The sequence below is a fragment of the Nicotiana sylvestris genome, chromosome 2, assembly GCF_000393655.2.
Source record: "Nicotiana sylvestris chromosome 2, ASM39365v2, whole genome shotgun sequence".
NCBI classification, from domain to species: Eukaryota; Viridiplantae; Streptophyta; class Magnoliopsida; order Solanales; family Solanaceae; genus Nicotiana; species Nicotiana sylvestris.
In genome coordinates, this window is record NC_091058.1 from 145,475,137 (window position 1) to 145,491,729 (window position 16,593).

The following is a 16,593-nucleotide window of genomic DNA, read 5'->3' on the forward strand; positions in this document are numbered from 1 at the left end:
GAAGTAGATATCTCAGTTGTGTTACTTTTGGGGTGCTTAAGAGGGAATTCAGCAGCTTATGAGTCTTAGGGCGGTGTGGTCCTATGCTAAAGTTTGTGGGGCAAGTTTTGGTTAAGGATTGTAGTATTCTAGCAAGGAAAAGTATTAATTTGAAGGCAATTTGGAAGGAACTCGGAGAATTAGGACAACTTAGTAATGAGTTGGATCAGCATGGTAACGGATGTGATTGGCTCTTTTGGTTCTTATGATATAGTGAGTTTCTACAGGTGTTTTGTGGCGATACCCTCGGGTTTTGATGGCTTGCGTAACTTGGTTGAGTTAAAGGGATCCAGTATTGATAGTTTGGTTAAGTGCAAATGGGTTTCAGAGAGTTCTTGATAGTTTCTACCATGATTTGAGATGTACATGTCCTACTGGTGTCTGGGACAAGTTGCGTATTGTGCTTTTCTCATAGATGGGATCAAATGGAAGGTTCTTAGATAATTGAGTATGTATTTGCTCGTGACTCGGAGTGGATTATGAAGTTCTCTTATTTTTCATATAATGGCATGGTATATGCGATGTGTTTTGTGGGATTGAAATTGGCATGTGCAAGGTCACGATTCAGTTTTGAATGGAAGATGTAATGTCTTAGGCAGCATAGACGGTTTCAGATGACTAGGTAAATGACATTACTATTTGGTATGTCTTGATGAGAGTATATAGTCAGAAGGGGCAATGTGTTTTGATTTATGGATACTTTATTGGTATTGTGGTACTCATCTAGTTGATCGACTGTTGATATTCAAATATTGTTTTATGTCACAGAAATTTTTTAGAAGTATTCCTCATGGGATGATCGTATATTAGAGATGCGTTAGACATTCAGGCAGTGGAGTTGGGGATTAGATATGGTGATTCATGTGTTCTATGGATTTAGAGACTGGGAGTTCTCAGGAGCAAATTGTTTCTTGGTTGTGGACTGTGAAAATGTGGCCAAAGCTAGTCAGAGGATGGTATGCATTATAGTTAGTCCATTGTGGACCTTTTGAGGGTTATTTATTGATTTGTGGATGACCAGAGTTGATTTGGGGTCCATTTGTAGGCCCAATTAGGATGTGTATTCTACATCGGGTCGGATTGGTTGGCTCCATACTTCTATAGTTGAGGGATGTGCCATTCGGTTGTTGTTGAGCTCATTGGTATTCTAATATGATCTGTAAGTTACTCTTCTATGCTACGAGGAGTTGTTATTTATTGGTTATATGCACACATGGTGCGGTTCTATTGGGGCCTTATAGCAGAATTTGAGCGAGAAGGGTATTTGGGTATTGCATGATTGATTGCGTATTGGTTATGCTCTTTCGTATTTTGTGTGGTGTTGTGTCATTTGCTTCTCCGTGGTTATGGTAATGCACTTTGGGTGCTTGATGTCGAATTTTGCGCGGTTGTTGATTTTGAGCAATGCGGCTTGAGGTATATGCCATGGATCAGTATTTGGATGGGGTCACGCATTGCAGCAGGGTTATGTTGAGGTATGAACCTTTTGTGTTAGATTGGTGTGATGGTCCTACGGTGTGTGATGGATTTTCGGCATTTCGTTGTGGCAGTACTTGTTAATCTTGTGGGATAGTCCTCTCGTTTGAGTCATTTTCTATAATTTGAGTATATTGGGATTGCTGCTTACTGGTGCACGAATTGCACGGGTTTTGGATTTAGATTGTATGGATGTGGCATGTCACTATAGTGATTGAGTTAGATGATATGAGGTCATCAGACCTAGAATGGGTGATATCGGATCCGATTGCGGTATATTTGGAAGGATATTGTGATAGATCGACTTAGAAATTTGCTATAGTTCCTATCACAGTAGAGGGAGTTCCACAACTGGTTGATCTGATGAATGGTTATGAGTTTCTGCATGTTTCTTTCATCATCAACAGTACATAAAGGCTTTATAATGAGGTTTTGTTTGACATGAGGTTTATTACCGGTATTGGGTTGTTTTGAGCAGCTACCATGATCAAAATTTTTACTACGAGTATGCCAGTTGTATGGTATGTTGGGTGATTACATCTTGGGTTGTGGTTATGACTTGATATAGCTTGTTCAGGCTTATATAGTGTGTAGATGCGAAGTTCCGGTCTTGTAGCAATTCTGGATGTTGAAAATTGGATTCTGTGGTTTACAAACTAAGGTTGAAGTAATGATCTTCAGTTATGTTGTGTTGTCAGGCCTATATTGAATAGGGTGAGGGGATCTCCCCCGGTATGTGCATGTTAAGGTTACACAGTGGTTTGACGACTTAGAAAAAACTCTTGGCACGTTCGAGGACGAACGCATATTTAAGTGGGGAAGAATGTAATGACCCGACTGGTCATTTTAATCATTTGCATTTCGCTCGGTATTTTGGGAGCACGAGTAGCTCCATATGATGTATTAGGACTCGTGTACAAAATTTGAGTTTATTCCGAGTTGATTTGATATGTTCCGGTGTAAGGTTTTGAAAGTCGAAAGTTCATTAAGCTTGATTTGAGGCGCGTTTCGCTATTTCAATGTTGTTATGCATGATTTGAGGCATCGAGTTGGTCCGTGTTATATTATGGGACTTGTTGGTATGTTCGTACGGGGTCCTGAGGGGCTCGGGTGAGTTTCAGATAGGTTTGGGCTGCGTTGCGCTCGTTTTTCTTATGTTTCGACGTCGTTTCTTCAAGAATAAAATGTACCACATTAAGCAAATAGGCTCCGATTTTTTTGATTGAAGCATTAGATCCGTATCGTAATTACGGAGCCATAGCAAAAAGAATCATCGAATTTGGGCATCGTATGAGGAATTTACGGTCATTTTACTAAGAATTGAATTGCCAGATTTTTCAGATTAATTACGAAATTGCTACTGAATTCGTATTTAAAAGTTTGCACGATTTGCAAATATTGAAACCAACATATCTCCTTCATTATAAGGTTAAATGGAGTGATTCAAAAGCCTAACTTGACTAAAATTTCACAATAAATCCATTAAAGGCATAAAAAGTGAGTTTCGAGATTTGGCATGAGAAACGAGGCAAAATAACTAGCAAAAAATATATAAAACAAGGGTTTGTTTATTTAGTCATATTTTGAGTTGGGGAGCTCGGATTTGGCCGATTTTGGAGGCAATTTTCACCATATGGATTGGGTTTCAAGCCGTTCGGAGGTCAAAACACGAGAGATGAAATTTTTGGACCATCGCTTGGCTTGCTCAGTATTGGAATTGGCTTGTTCGATAAGTACTCTTCTAAACTTAGTGCTGAGGGTATGAAACACCGAATTATGTGTTATGTGATTGGTGTTGAGGTGAATGGCGTGTGGGTGTGCACCCTACGAATTGTGACTATGTTATTTTCCGTGGCACTGTATAGTGGCCTATCTTGTTGATATATGTGTTTTCACCATGTGATAAAGTAGTTGAGCTGTTAATCATGCTAGATATCATGTTTAGGTTTTATGATGATATTGTTGGGACCCATAGTGGTCAATTCTTGATGTTATTCCACTGGTTTTCGTTGATATTTTGTACTCAGTCATATTCATGCATTTATATCATATCTCAGTCTCTATTATTATTCATTGGCACATCATATCATGGTTCCGGATTAGTCTTCATGACATTGTGAGCCTATGGGTGAGACTGGAGAGATTGATGACTGAGTGAGGCCGAGAGCCTGATTATGAGTGACAGTTATAGGATCGGGCTGCATGCCGCAACAATATTGATTTATGCCTGGATCTGGTTTGTGATAACGCTTGGGCTGAAGGAGCCCCTCCGGAGTCTGTACACACCTCTAGTGAGCGCGGTTGATTATATTTAGGGATGGATCTTCGCTGGACATGGATCATGTTTGAAGCATTTTTATACCTGGAGATGGATCTTCTCCATGGGTCCTGATTGGCCTTCCTCGGTACTGAGTGACTGATGGTCAGTGATGTATATATTCCGGGATGGATCTTCTCTGGGCCAAATGGGCCATATACAGTACCGAGTGGTTGAGCATGATGAGTGAAAAGTGTGAGACAGTGATATTGAGTACTTTGAGAGTGTGAGTACATGATTCATCTCTGAGATACATGGCACTGACATGCACACATGACATACAAGCATAGAGATGCATTTTTCCTCATACTGTACGGTATCACGTCATTCATGACTTTTACACACATTGATATGTGGCATAGAGATGTATTTCACACTTGTTATCTTGAAAGAAAATGAAACATCTTATTTATTGTGAAAAGGATTTTTAGAAAATTATAGTTTTCAAACTATCTCATATTTTAAGACGATTTCGGTAAAGGATTTGAGTTTCACTGATATTCTTGAAAAGCGGAACTATTTTCGAAAAATTGTGAAAAAGCTGAGCATTTTATCTTTGAGTTACTTCCTCATTTATATGATCTAGTATGAACTGCTGTTGGTTATTAGTGTTGGACCCGACCTATGTTCCAGCTCGTCACTTCTTTCAACCTAAGGTTAGTTTTGCTAATTACCAGTACATGGGGCCGGTTGTACTGATACTACAATTCTGCACATTGCGTGTAGATGTTGTCTATTGTTGTTGTTGTGTTCGATGGTTTCTGTATTTGAAGATATACCTGCGTTCCGCTTGTAGCTGCCTCTTGTTCATGGTAGCCATAGATTTATAAAACTGTAACGACCCGGCCGCTCGTTTCATGATTTACCGCTCCGTTTCCCCCATTTCTACTTCTTATTGCCTTGTTCAACTGTATTATGTGTTATCGGGTTGGTTGGTTTGGGTTCAGAGAGGTTTTGGTAAGGTTTGAGACACTTAGTCTCTTTTGAGTAAGCTTAAGTTGGAAAAGTCAACTAGATGTTGACTTATATGAAAAAGGGCTCAGATGTGAATTCCGATGGTTCGGATAGCTCCGGGAGGTGATTGCTCTATGCGACCGCGTGAGGCAAGACGCGATCGCGTAGGTTTGGGTTATTAAGCTTCGCGAACGCGAGGGGATTTTCGAGATCGCATAAGGTAAATTCTGGGCCAACAAAGTTTCTTCTTCGCGATCGCGATTAAGTAATTTTAATAGTTGGGCAGAATGTTTAAAAAGGCCATTTTCACGATTTTTGGCCTAAGTTCACCATTTTGACTTGGTTTTGGAGCTTCTTGAGGGAGATTGAAGAGGAAATCAAAGAGAACTTCTTGGAGGTAAGAATTATGGACATAATACTCGATCCTATTGTGATTTCTACCTAATAAAACATGAAATTTGGGTGATTTGAAGCCTAAAATTGGGAGTTAGAGCTTGGAAATTGGAGACCTTAATCTAGGAATTTGAGGGGTCATTTGTGGTCAGATTTTGATATTCTTGGTATGTATGAACTCGTGGGAGGATAAGAATTCCATTGATGTTACTTTTATCGAATTTCGAGACGTGGGCTCGGGGGTCGAGTTGGACCAATTTCGGGATTTTTGGTATAATTTGATTATTTTCGCATGGGCTTCGTTCCCTTAGCATATTCTAATGTTATGATTCTGATTTTGGGTAGATTTGACGCGAGTTGAGGCGGAGGCGAGAGGAAAGGGCATCACGGAGTAGTATTTCATCCGATTTAAGGTAAATAACCATTGAAAATCTGGACCTGAGGGTATATAAAACCCCGATATTTCGCATTGTTTTGATAAATGAGGTGACACACATGCTAGGTGATGAGCGTGTGGGCGTGCACCGGTAGAGATTGTGACTTAGCCCGTCCCGTAACGACTATTAAGCTGCGTATTTGATTTGAAATCTTATGATATCCTGTATTTTAGAGATTGATACTATATTTTGGGCTAAATGCCATGTTTGGGGCCTTGTGCCTACCTATTTAGACCCTTAGGGGCATTTTAACTATTTTCCTCACTCTATTTATTTTGAAAGAATATCCTCAGTCATATTTTACCTGTTTATTGTTTAAATCTGATTTTATCACTCTACTTCTTAATATGTGAAAACTGTTTGGGCTGAGTTCTCTGATTTCCACTGATATGCCCGAATGGCTGTGAGGTTAATGATTGAGGGAGGTTGAGGACCTAATGCTAAGGATTATATATATATATTATGGAACGGGCTGCACGCCGCAACAATATTATATTTATTATGGATCGAGCTGCACGTCACAACAATATTATATATATATATATATATATATATATATATATATATTATGGATCGGGCTGCATGCCATAATGATACTTATATGGATCGGTCTGCACGCCTCAGCTATATATATATATATACATATTTGACCGGGCTGCGCGCTGCAGTGATATGATGCTTGGGCTGTAGGAGCCCCTTCGGAGTCTGTACACCCTAGTGAGTGTAGTCGACTATAAACTATGGATTGGGCTATACGCCACAACGGTTATTTTGATTATTACTATTATGAGATATTATTGAGCCACAGTGCTGAGTGTGAGTACTGTTGATGGGAGCTGAGTCACGAGTCACTAAGAGGCTTGCCCGCGAGGCTATATTTATGAGTGATACCATGCCCCAGGGGCCTGTTTATGATATTTTGTTGCTTTCACTCTTCTTTTTATACTGAGCCTCTGTTGAAAATTGCTAAATAAGTGATCTTAGAGTATTTTTAATTGAAACTGATGTTTTTACGAGATGACTGACTTTTAAATTGTAGAATTTGACTTGAAATTTTCTGTTGAGACTTATTATATGGTTTTTACTGCTCGTCACTGCACTCAGACCTTATTTACTTTAGTTACTTACAGAGTTGACGTACTCACGTTACTCCCTACCTTGTGTGTCGATCCACGTGCCCGGGCAGTAGAGTGAGGGTTCCCAGCGCTCTCATAGCTTTACCGGAGATTGCAAGGTAGTTGCACGACATTCACAACCCTACTTTCCTCCTTCTTATCTTAGTTTTCTGCATATTTAGATTTATGATGTATTAGTCAGACAGTTTGGGTTGTATTTAGAGGCTCTTAACTTGTGACACCGGATTGTTGGGTTGTGTTGGTATATTTTGATCTGTTTTCCGCACATTTCAGTAGATTTATATATTTCATATGGGAATTCGAGACTTAATCAGTTTGAGAAAATGGTTTTATAAAAAGACTTCACTGTGGTTACTTGTTGGGTTAGCTTATCTAGTACTGTGATAGGCGCCATCACGACCGGGGTATTTGGGGTTGTGACAAGTTGGTATCAGAGCCTAGGTTACATAGGTCTCGCGAGTCATGAGCCGGTTTAGTAGAGTCTCGCGGATCGATATGGAGACATCTGTATTTATCCTTGGGAGGCTGTAGAACCTTTAGGAAAGCTTCTCATTTTTGAATTCCTGTCATGTGAATCTATTGATTCTAGTACTAAACTTCTGTTATTCTATTCTCTCACAGATGGTGAGGATACGTGCTACTGATCAGGACGAACGACCATCAGTACCACTAGCTGGGGCCACTAGACGCCGAGGATGCGGTCGAGGCCGTGGTAGAGGCAGAGGTGTAGCCGGCACAGTAGCTAGGGTGACACCTGTAGATCCACCAGCCGCCCAGTTCATGATCAGGTTCCAGTTGCGGACGCTCCAGCAGCACCGACTGTGCCTATTGTGATTCTAGGGCTCCAGGAGGCTTTAGCTCAGATTCTATAAGTATGCACTGGCCTGGCTCAGGCGGTCTCAGTTACTATGACCGCAACTACTTCTCAGGCTGGGGGAGGCACTCAGACTCCTGTTGCTCACACACTTGAGCAGGTTGTGCAGGGACTTCAAACACCGGGGGCACCTCCATCCCAGCCGGTTGCACCAGCTTAGGAGTATGTGGTACCAGTTATGCCTGATGAGGAGCAGCGTCGATTGGAGAGATTTGGTAGACTTCAGCCTCCGACTTTCAGTGGTACACAGGGCGAGGATGCCTAGGGTTTGTTGGATAAGTTTCAGAGGGTTCTTCGTACATCAGGCATTCTAGAGACCAGTGGTGTAGCATTTACTAATTTTAAGTTTTCTGGAGATGCCTTTACTTGGTGGGAGGCTTATAAGAGGTGTAGGCCTGTTGATGCAGCGCCCCTTACCTGGCAGCAGTTCTCTATTCTTTTTCTAGAGAAGTATGTGCCACAGTCTCGCAGAGAGGAGCTGTGCAGGCAGTTCGAGCAGTTGCGTCAGGGAGATATGACTGTGACACAGTATAAGATGCGGTTCTCTGAGTTAGCTCGTCATGCGGTCTGGTTGTTCCCACAGATAGGGAGAGGATTAGGAGGTTCGTTGATGGCCTCACATATCAGCTTCAGATTCTCATGACTAGGGAGAAGGTGTCAGGTGCTACTTTTGAGAAGGTTGTTGACATCGCCCACGAGATTGAGTCAGTTCGTCGTTAGGAGCGAGTGGAGAGGGAGGCCAAGAGGCCTCAGGGATCTTGTAGCTTTGGTAGTGCTCCTTCGAGGGGTCAGTTTCAGCACGGCAGAGGACGTGCATTTACGCATGCTCAGTCAGCTCACCAGGTTATCGTGGGGCATCATCGGGTCATGGTTCTCACAGTTCTCATCAGGGCCATTCATCACTCAGTGTCCTTCCAGCCCAGAGTTCGTCCTGTGCTCCATCAGTTCACTTCTATGCCAAGTGTATCTGCTAGTCATCCCGGTGCTAGGGGTTCCCTTCAGTCCCCGCCTCCAGCACCGAGGAGTTGTTATGATTGTGGAGAGTTTGGGAATATGAGGAGGCAGTGTCCTCGTCTTTTTGAGGGTCCGTCTCTATAGAGGGGTCAGCCCTTGACTTCAGTTCCAGTTACTTCACAACCCGCTAAGGAAGTTATGGGTGAGGTTTAGTCAGTTAGGGGTCGCCCCAGAAGGGAAGGTCGATCAGGTGGTGGTCAGGCTCATTTCTATGCACTCCTAGCTACACCCGATGCTATTGCTTCAAATGCTGTGATTACATGTATTGTCTCAATCAGCCACAGAGATGCCTCTGTGTTATTCGATCTCGGTTCTACTTTTTCATATGTGTCATCATATTTTTCTCGTTATTTGGATACGCCTCATGAGTCTCTTGTTTTATCTGTTCGTGTATCTACTCGAGTGGGCGATACTGTATTGTAGACCGTGTATACCGATCATGTGTGGTGACTATTGGGGGTCTGGAGACCCGAATGGACCTATTGTTGTTGTGTATGGTAGACTTAGACGTGATATTGGGCATGGATTGGCTATCTCCGTGTCGTGCTATATTTGACTGTCATTCTAAGACAGTGACGTTGGATTTGCCGGGTGTGCCATGGATTGAGTGTCAAGGTTCGACTAATTTTCTCCCAAGCAGGGTGATTTCATTTCTGAAGGTCCAACAGATGGTTGGGTAGGGTTGTCTTTCATACTTAGCCTTGGTGAGGGATGTCAGTGCAGAGACTCCAGTATTGATTCTGTTCCTGTTGTAAGGGATTTTCCCGATGTTTTTCCTACAGACATGCCGAGTATGCCACCGGACAAGGATATTAATTTTGGTATTGATCTAGTGCCAGGCACTTAGCCCATTTCTATTCCACCGTATCGAATGGCACCGGTGGAGTTGAAAGAGTTGGAGGAGCAGCTTTAGGAACTCTTTGATAAGGTGTTTATTCGGTCTAGTGTGTCGCCTTGGGGTGCGCCTGTTCTATTTGTGAGGAAGAAGGATGACACGATGAGTATGTGCATGGATTACATGCATATGAAAAAAGTAACAATCAAGAACGAGTATCCTTTGCCTCATATCGATGATTTGTTTGACGAGCTTTAGAGAGCGAGAGTGTTCTTCAAGATTGATCTCCATTCAAGTTATCACCAGTTGAGGATCAAGGACTCGGATATTCTTAAGATAGCTTTCAAGACCCGATATGGTCATTATGAGTTTCTTGTGATGTCTTTTGGGCTGACCAATGCCCCAACAACATTCATGCATTTTATGAACATCGTGTTTCGGCCTTATCTTGACTCGTTTGTCATAGTTTTCATTAATGATATTCTGGTGTATTCGTGTAGTTAGGAGGAGCTCATGAAGCATTTGAGAGTTGTGCTACAGAGATTGAGGGAGGAGAAGCTTTATGCAAAGTTCTCCAAGTGTGAGTTTTGGCTCAGTTTAGTGGCTTTCTTGGGGCATGTGGTGTCCAGCGAGGGTATTCAGGTTGATCCTAAGAAGATAGAGGCGGTTCAGAGTTGGTCTAGGCCGTCCTCAGCCACAGAGATTTGCAGTTTTCTTGGTTTGGTGGGTTATTACCGTCGGTTTGTTCAAGGATTTTCATCTATAGCATCACCCTTGACCAAGTTGACTCAAAAGGGTGCTCTATTCAGGTGGTCAGATGAGTGTAAGGAGAGCTTTCAGAAGCTTAAGACTGCCTTGACCACAACTTCAGTGTTAGTTTTGCCATCAGCTTCGGGTTCATATACCGTGTATTGTGATGCTTCGAGAGTTGGTATTGGGTATGTGTTGATGTAGGAAGGTAGAGTTATTGCTTATGCTTCTCGTTAGTTGAAGCCCCATGAGAAGAATTACCCCGATCATGATCTAGAGTTGGCTGCCATTGTTCACACGTTGAAGATCTGGAGGCATTATTTGTATGGTGTGTCTTGTAAGATGTTTACTGATAATCATAGCCTCCAGCACTTGTTCAAACAGAAGGATCTCAATTAGAGGCAGCAGAGATGGTTGGAGCTGCTAAAGGATTATGATATTACTATCTTATACCATCTGGGAAAGACCAATGTGGCGGCCGATGCCTTGAGTAGGAAGGCGGTGAGTATGGGGAGTTTGGCGTATATTCCTATTGGGGAGAGACCTCTTGCAGTTGATGTTCAGGCCTTGGCTAATTAATTCGTGAGGTTAGATATTTCGGATCCCAGTCGGGCATTGGCTTGTGTGATTTCTTGGTCTTCCTTATTTGATCTCATTAGAGAGAACTAGTATGATGACCCTCATTTGCTTGTCCTAAAGGACAGAGTTCAACACGATGATGCCAGAGATGTGACTATTGGTGATGACAGAGTATTGAGGATGCATGGCCGGATATGTGTTCCCAAGTGGATGTGCTTCAAAAGTTGATTCTGGAGGAGGCCCATAGCTCGCGGTATTCTATCCATCCAGGTGCCGCGAAGATGTATCAGGATTTGAGACAACATTATTAGGGGAGGAGTATGAAAAAGGACATTGTGGGATTAGTAGCTCGGTGTCTCAATTGTCAGCAAGTGAAGTATGAGCATCAGAGACCAGGTGGCTTGCTTCAGCAGATGGATATTCCAGAGTGAAAGTGAGAGCGGATCACCATGGACTTTGTAGTTGGGCTCCCATGAACTTTGAAGAAGTTCGATGCTATTTGGGTGATTGTGGATCGGCTGGACAAGTCCGCGCACTTCATTCCAGTTTGTACTACCTATTCTTCAGAGCAGTTGGCAGAGATCTATATCCGAGAGATTGTTCGTTTGCATGGTATCCTAGTTTCCATCTTTTCAGATAAAGGTACTCAGTTTAATTCACAGTTTTGGAGGTTGGTACAGCAAGAGTTGGGTACTCAGGTTGAGTTGACCACAACTTTTCACACTCAGATGGACGGGCAGTCCGAGAGCACTATTCAGATATTGGAGGACATGTTGCACGCTTGTGTCATTGATTTTGGAGTGTCATGGGATCAGTTTCTACCACTCGTAGACTTTGCTTACAACAATAGCTATCAGTCGAGTATTCAGATGGCTCCATATGAGGCTTTGTATGAGAGATGGTGTAGATCTCCGGTCGGCTGGTTTGAGCCGGGTGAGGCTAGGCTATTGGGTACAGACATGGTGTAGGATGCTTTAGACAAGGTGAAGGTGATTCAAGAGAGGCTTTGTACAGCATTGCCGAGACAAAAGCGTTATGCTGATAGGAAGGTTCGGGATGTGTCCTACATGGTTGGTGAGAAGGTTCTGTTGAAAGTTTCACCCATGAAGGGTGTTATGAGATTTGGGAAGAAGGGTAAATTGAGTCCTCGGTTCATTGGGCCTTTTGAGGTGCTTTGGAGGATTGGGGAGGTGGTTTATGAGCTTGCTTCGCCACCTAGTTTATCGAGTGTGCATCCAGTATTTCATGTTTCTATGCTCCGAAGGTATATGGCGATCCGTCTCATGTTTTGGATTTCAGCACGATCCAGTTAGATGATGATTTGACTTATGATGTGGAGCCAACGGCTATTTTGGAGTGTCAGGTTCGAAAGTTGAGGTCAAAGGATATAGCTTTAGTAAAAGTGCAGTGGAGAGGTCGACCCGTGGAGGAGGCTACCTGGTAGACCGAGCGGGAGATGCGGAGAAGATATCCTCACCTATTTGAGGCTTCTGGTATGTTTCTTGACTCGTTCGAGGACGAACGTTTGTTTAAGAGGGGGAGGATGTAACGACCCGGCTGGTCGTTTCATGAGTTACCGCTCCGTTTCCCCTATTTCTGCTTCTTATTGCCTTGCTCAGCTGTATTATGTGTTATCGAGTTGGTTGGTTCGGGTTCGGAGAGGTTTTGGTAAGGTTTAAGACACTTAGTCTCTTTTGAGTAAGCTTAAGTTGGAAAAGTCAACTAGATGTTGACTTATGTGAAAAAGGGCTCGGATGTGAATTCCGATAGTTCGGATAGCTTTGTGAGGTGATTGCTCTATGCGATCGCATGAGGCAAGATGCGATCGCGTAGGTTTGGGTGATTATGCTTCACGAACGAGAGGGGATTTTCACGATAGCGTAAGGTATATTCTGGGCCAACAAAGTTTGTGCTTCGCGATCGCGATTAAGTAATTTTAATAGCTGGGCAGAATGTTTTAAAAGACCATTTTCGCGATTTTTGGCCTAAGTTCACCATTTTTGACTTGGTTTTGGAGCTTCTTGAGGGAGATTGAAGAAGGAATCAAAGAGAACTTCTTGGAGGTAAGAATTATGAACGTAATACTCGATCCTATTGTGATTTTTACCCAATTAAACATGAAATTTAGGGGATTTGAAGTCTAAAATTAGGGAGTTAGGGCTTGGAAATTGGAGACCTTAATCTACAAATTGGAGGGATCATTTATGGTCGAATTTTGGTATTCTTGGTATGTATGAACTCGTGGGAGGATAAGGATTCCATTGATGTGACTTTTATCGAATTTCGAGACGTGGGCTCGGGGGTCAGGTTGGAACAACTTCGGGATTTTTGGTATAATTTGATTATTTTCGCATGGGCTTCGTTTCCTTAGCATATTCTAATGTTATGATTCTGATTTTGGGTAGATTCGATGCGAGTTGAGGCTGAGGCGAGAGGCAAGATCGTCACGGAGTAGTATTTCATCCGGTTTGAGGTAAGTAACCATTGTAAATCTGGACCTGAGGGTATAAAACCACGGTATTTCGCATTGTTTTGATAAATGAGGTGACATACATGCTAGTTGACGAGCGTGTGGGCATGCACCGATAGGGATTATGACTTGGTCCGTCCCGTAGTGACTATTAAGCCGCGTATTTGATTTGAAATCTTATGATATCCCGTATTTTAGAGATTGATACTATATTTTGTATTGTATGCCATGTTTGGGGCCTTGTGCCTACTTGTTTAGACCCTTAGGGGTATTTTTACTATTTTCCTCACTCTACTTGTTTTGATAGTATATCCTCAGTCATGTTTTACCTGCTTATTGTTTAAATCCGGTTTTATCACTTTACTTCTTAATATGTGAAAACTGTTTGGGCTGATTTCCTTGATTTCTACTGATATGCCCGAGTGGCTGTGAGGTTAATGATTGAGGGAGGTTGAGGACCTAATGATGAGGATTATATATATATATTATGGATCGGGTTGTACGCTGCATCAATATTATATATATTATGGATCGGGCTGCACGCCGCAACAATATTATATATATTATGGATCGGGCTGCACGCTGCAGCGATAATTATATGGATTGGGTTGCACACTGCAGTGATATATATATATATATATATATATATATATATATATATATATATTTGTACACCTCCAATGAGCGTAGTCGAATATAAACTATGGATCGAGTTGCACACCGCAACGGTTATTATGATTATTACTATTATGAGATATTATTGAGCCGGAGTGGTGAGTGTGAGTACTATTGACGAGAGTTGAGTCACGAGTGACTGAGAGGCTTGCCCGAGAGGCTGTATTTATGAGTGATACCTTGTCCTAGGGGTCCGTTTATGACATTTTGTTGCTTCCACTCTTCTTTTAATACTGAGCCTCTATTGAAAACTGCTAAATAAGTGATCTCAGAGTATTTTTAATTGAAACTAAAGTTTTTACCAGATGACTAACTTTTAAATTGCAGAATTTGACTTGAAATTTTCTGTTGAGACTTATTATATGGTTTTTACTGCTCGTCACTGCACTCAGACCTTATTTACTTTAGTTACTTACAGAGTTGACGTACTCACGTTACTCCCTACCTTGTGTGTCGATCCACGTGCCCGGGCAGTAGAGTGAGGGTTCTTACCACTCTCATAGCTTTACCGGAGATTGCAAGGTAGTTGCACGACATTCACAACCCTACTTTCCTCCTTCTTATCTTAGTTTTCTGCATATTTAGATTTATGATGTATTAGTCAGACAGTTTGGGTTGTATTTAGAGGCTCTTAACTTGTGACACCGGATTGTTGGGTTGTGTTGGTATATTTTGATCTGTTTTCCGCACATTTCAGTAGATTTATATATTTCATATGGGAATTCGAGACTTAATCAGTTTGAGAAAATGGTTTTATAAAAAGACTTCACTGTGGTTACTTGTTGGGTTAGCTTATCTAGTACTGTGATAGGCGCCATCACGACCGGGGTATTTGGGGTTGTGACAAGTTGGTATCAGAGCCTAGGTTACATAGGTATCGCGAGTCATGAGCCGGTTTAGTAGAGTCTTGCGGATCGATACAGAGACGTCTGTATTTATCCTCGGTAGGCTGTAGAACCTTTAGGAAAACTTCTCATTTTTGCGTTCCTGTCGTGTGAATCTTTTGATTCTAGTACTAAACTTCTGTTATTCTATTCTCTCACAGATGGTGAGGACACTTGCTACCGTTCAGGACGGACGACCACCAGTACCACCTGCTGGGGCCATTAGAGGCCGATGACGTGATCGAGGCCGTGGTAAGGGCAGGGGTGCAGCCCGCACAGCAGCTAGGGCAGCACCTGTAGATCCACCAGCCGCCCCAGTTCCCACATTTTTGTGCCAAAGAAAACCAACCAAAGTTGGTTGGTTTTGTAATTTTTTTTTTTGAAAAACCGACCAACTTTGGTCGATTTTTTGGCTGATTTTTTGATCGACCTTGGTCGGTTTTTTCTAGTAGTGTATACTATTTGAAACAATATTATGAAAAATATTCAAGTTTTTGTATTTACCCGACCTAAACACATTTTAGCTACAAAATGTATATATTCCACCTTAAAAGGCTCTCAATCCATTATTAGTGCCTTCAATCAGGGATTTAGTTATCCCCTTTTCCTTTTTTCTCTCCTCTCTCACCTCTTCTCTACAGATCAAACTTATATTTAGGGATTTCTGTTTGCTAACTGTTTCGGTCTTTTTTTTATCCTTAAAAAACCATATCTTCTCATTGTCAGTGTGACACATATGCTAAATGTGGACGTCCTGATGAAGCTGCCAATGTCTTTAACGAAGTCAAAGTACATGACAATGTCTTTCTTAATTCTATGATTACCATTTATTTTAATTCCAACAGAATTGAAGAGGCGAGAAAGTTATTTGAGTCAACGCCCTATAAGAGATTAGTATCTTGGAACTCTATGTTAATAGGTCTTATTCAAACTGGTTGTCTAGTTGAAGCACCGGATCTTTTCCGCAGGATGAATAGGATGCATTTTAGGATGGACAAATTTAGTTTTTCAAGTGTGATCAGTGCCTATGCAAGAATTACATCAGTTGAACTTGGTGAACAGATTTTCGCAAGAGCTGTTATCATCGGCATTGAGTGTGATCAAATAGTCTCTGCCTCTTTAATTGATCTTTTGATTTATACATAGTAATTATATAGTATACAATTTATTTACAATTTGTAGACAACTTTCATACATTATTCTACCAAGTTAAATAAAACTACAATATCATACAATTTAAATAAATGTTTTATACAATATGTTTTTTGTATATTTTGTACCTGATTTATACATAGTAAAAGTAAATTTCGTACAACTACAACTTATTTACAATTTATCTACAACTTTCATACATTATTTCTATCCAGTTATATACAAATACAATATCATACAACTTAAATTCAATTTTTATATAATATGTCTTTGTATATATTTTGTATCTGATTTGTATATATTTTGTCTGTGGTGTGTGCTTCTTCCTCTCTAAAATTCTAACAAAACTTATTATCTTAATACAATTTTGATACATATCAATAACTTTATGTAAAAAGATTGTATTGATAACTTAAATGCAAATTTTATATAATGATTCATATATTATACAACTATTGTTCAAATTCCATACAACATTCAAATAAAAAATCTATTTCAGACAACCAGTTCGGGTTCATGCCGGGACGATCTACCACAGAAGCTATCCACCTTATTAGGAGGATGGTGGAACAGTACAGAGATAAGAAGAAGGATCTCCACATGGTGTT

The 16,593-nt window shown here is 41.3% G+C and overlaps 1 protein-coding gene across 1 annotated transcript; it reads left to right on the forward strand.

The window, feature by feature from the left end:
- The first annotated feature begins 890 nt into the window (after positions 1 to 890).
- On the forward strand, positions 891 to 15,979 carry LOC138885728 (putative pentatricopeptide repeat-containing protein At1g77010, mitochondrial). Its single transcript, XM_070166706.1, has 2 exons — positions 891 to 995; positions 15,560 to 15,979. The coding sequence occupies exons 1-2, from the start codon at positions 891 to 893 to the stop codon at positions 15,977 to 15,979; spliced, it is 525 nt and encodes a 174-aa protein (XP_070022807.1).
- The last annotated feature ends 614 nt before the right edge of the window (positions 15,980 to 16,593 follow it).

What these genes read in the sequence shown, in the direction of transcription:
- LOC138885728 (XM_070166706.1), top strand. Translation starts at nt 891, where the DNA reads ATGGTGATTCATGTGTTCTATGGATTTAGAGACTGGGAGTTCTCAGGA. An exon ending in CCAAAGCTAGTCAGAGGATG is followed by an intron (nt 996 to 15,559) that starts GTATGCATTATA and finishes TCTCATTGTCAG; the next exon opens with TGTGACACATATGCTAAATG.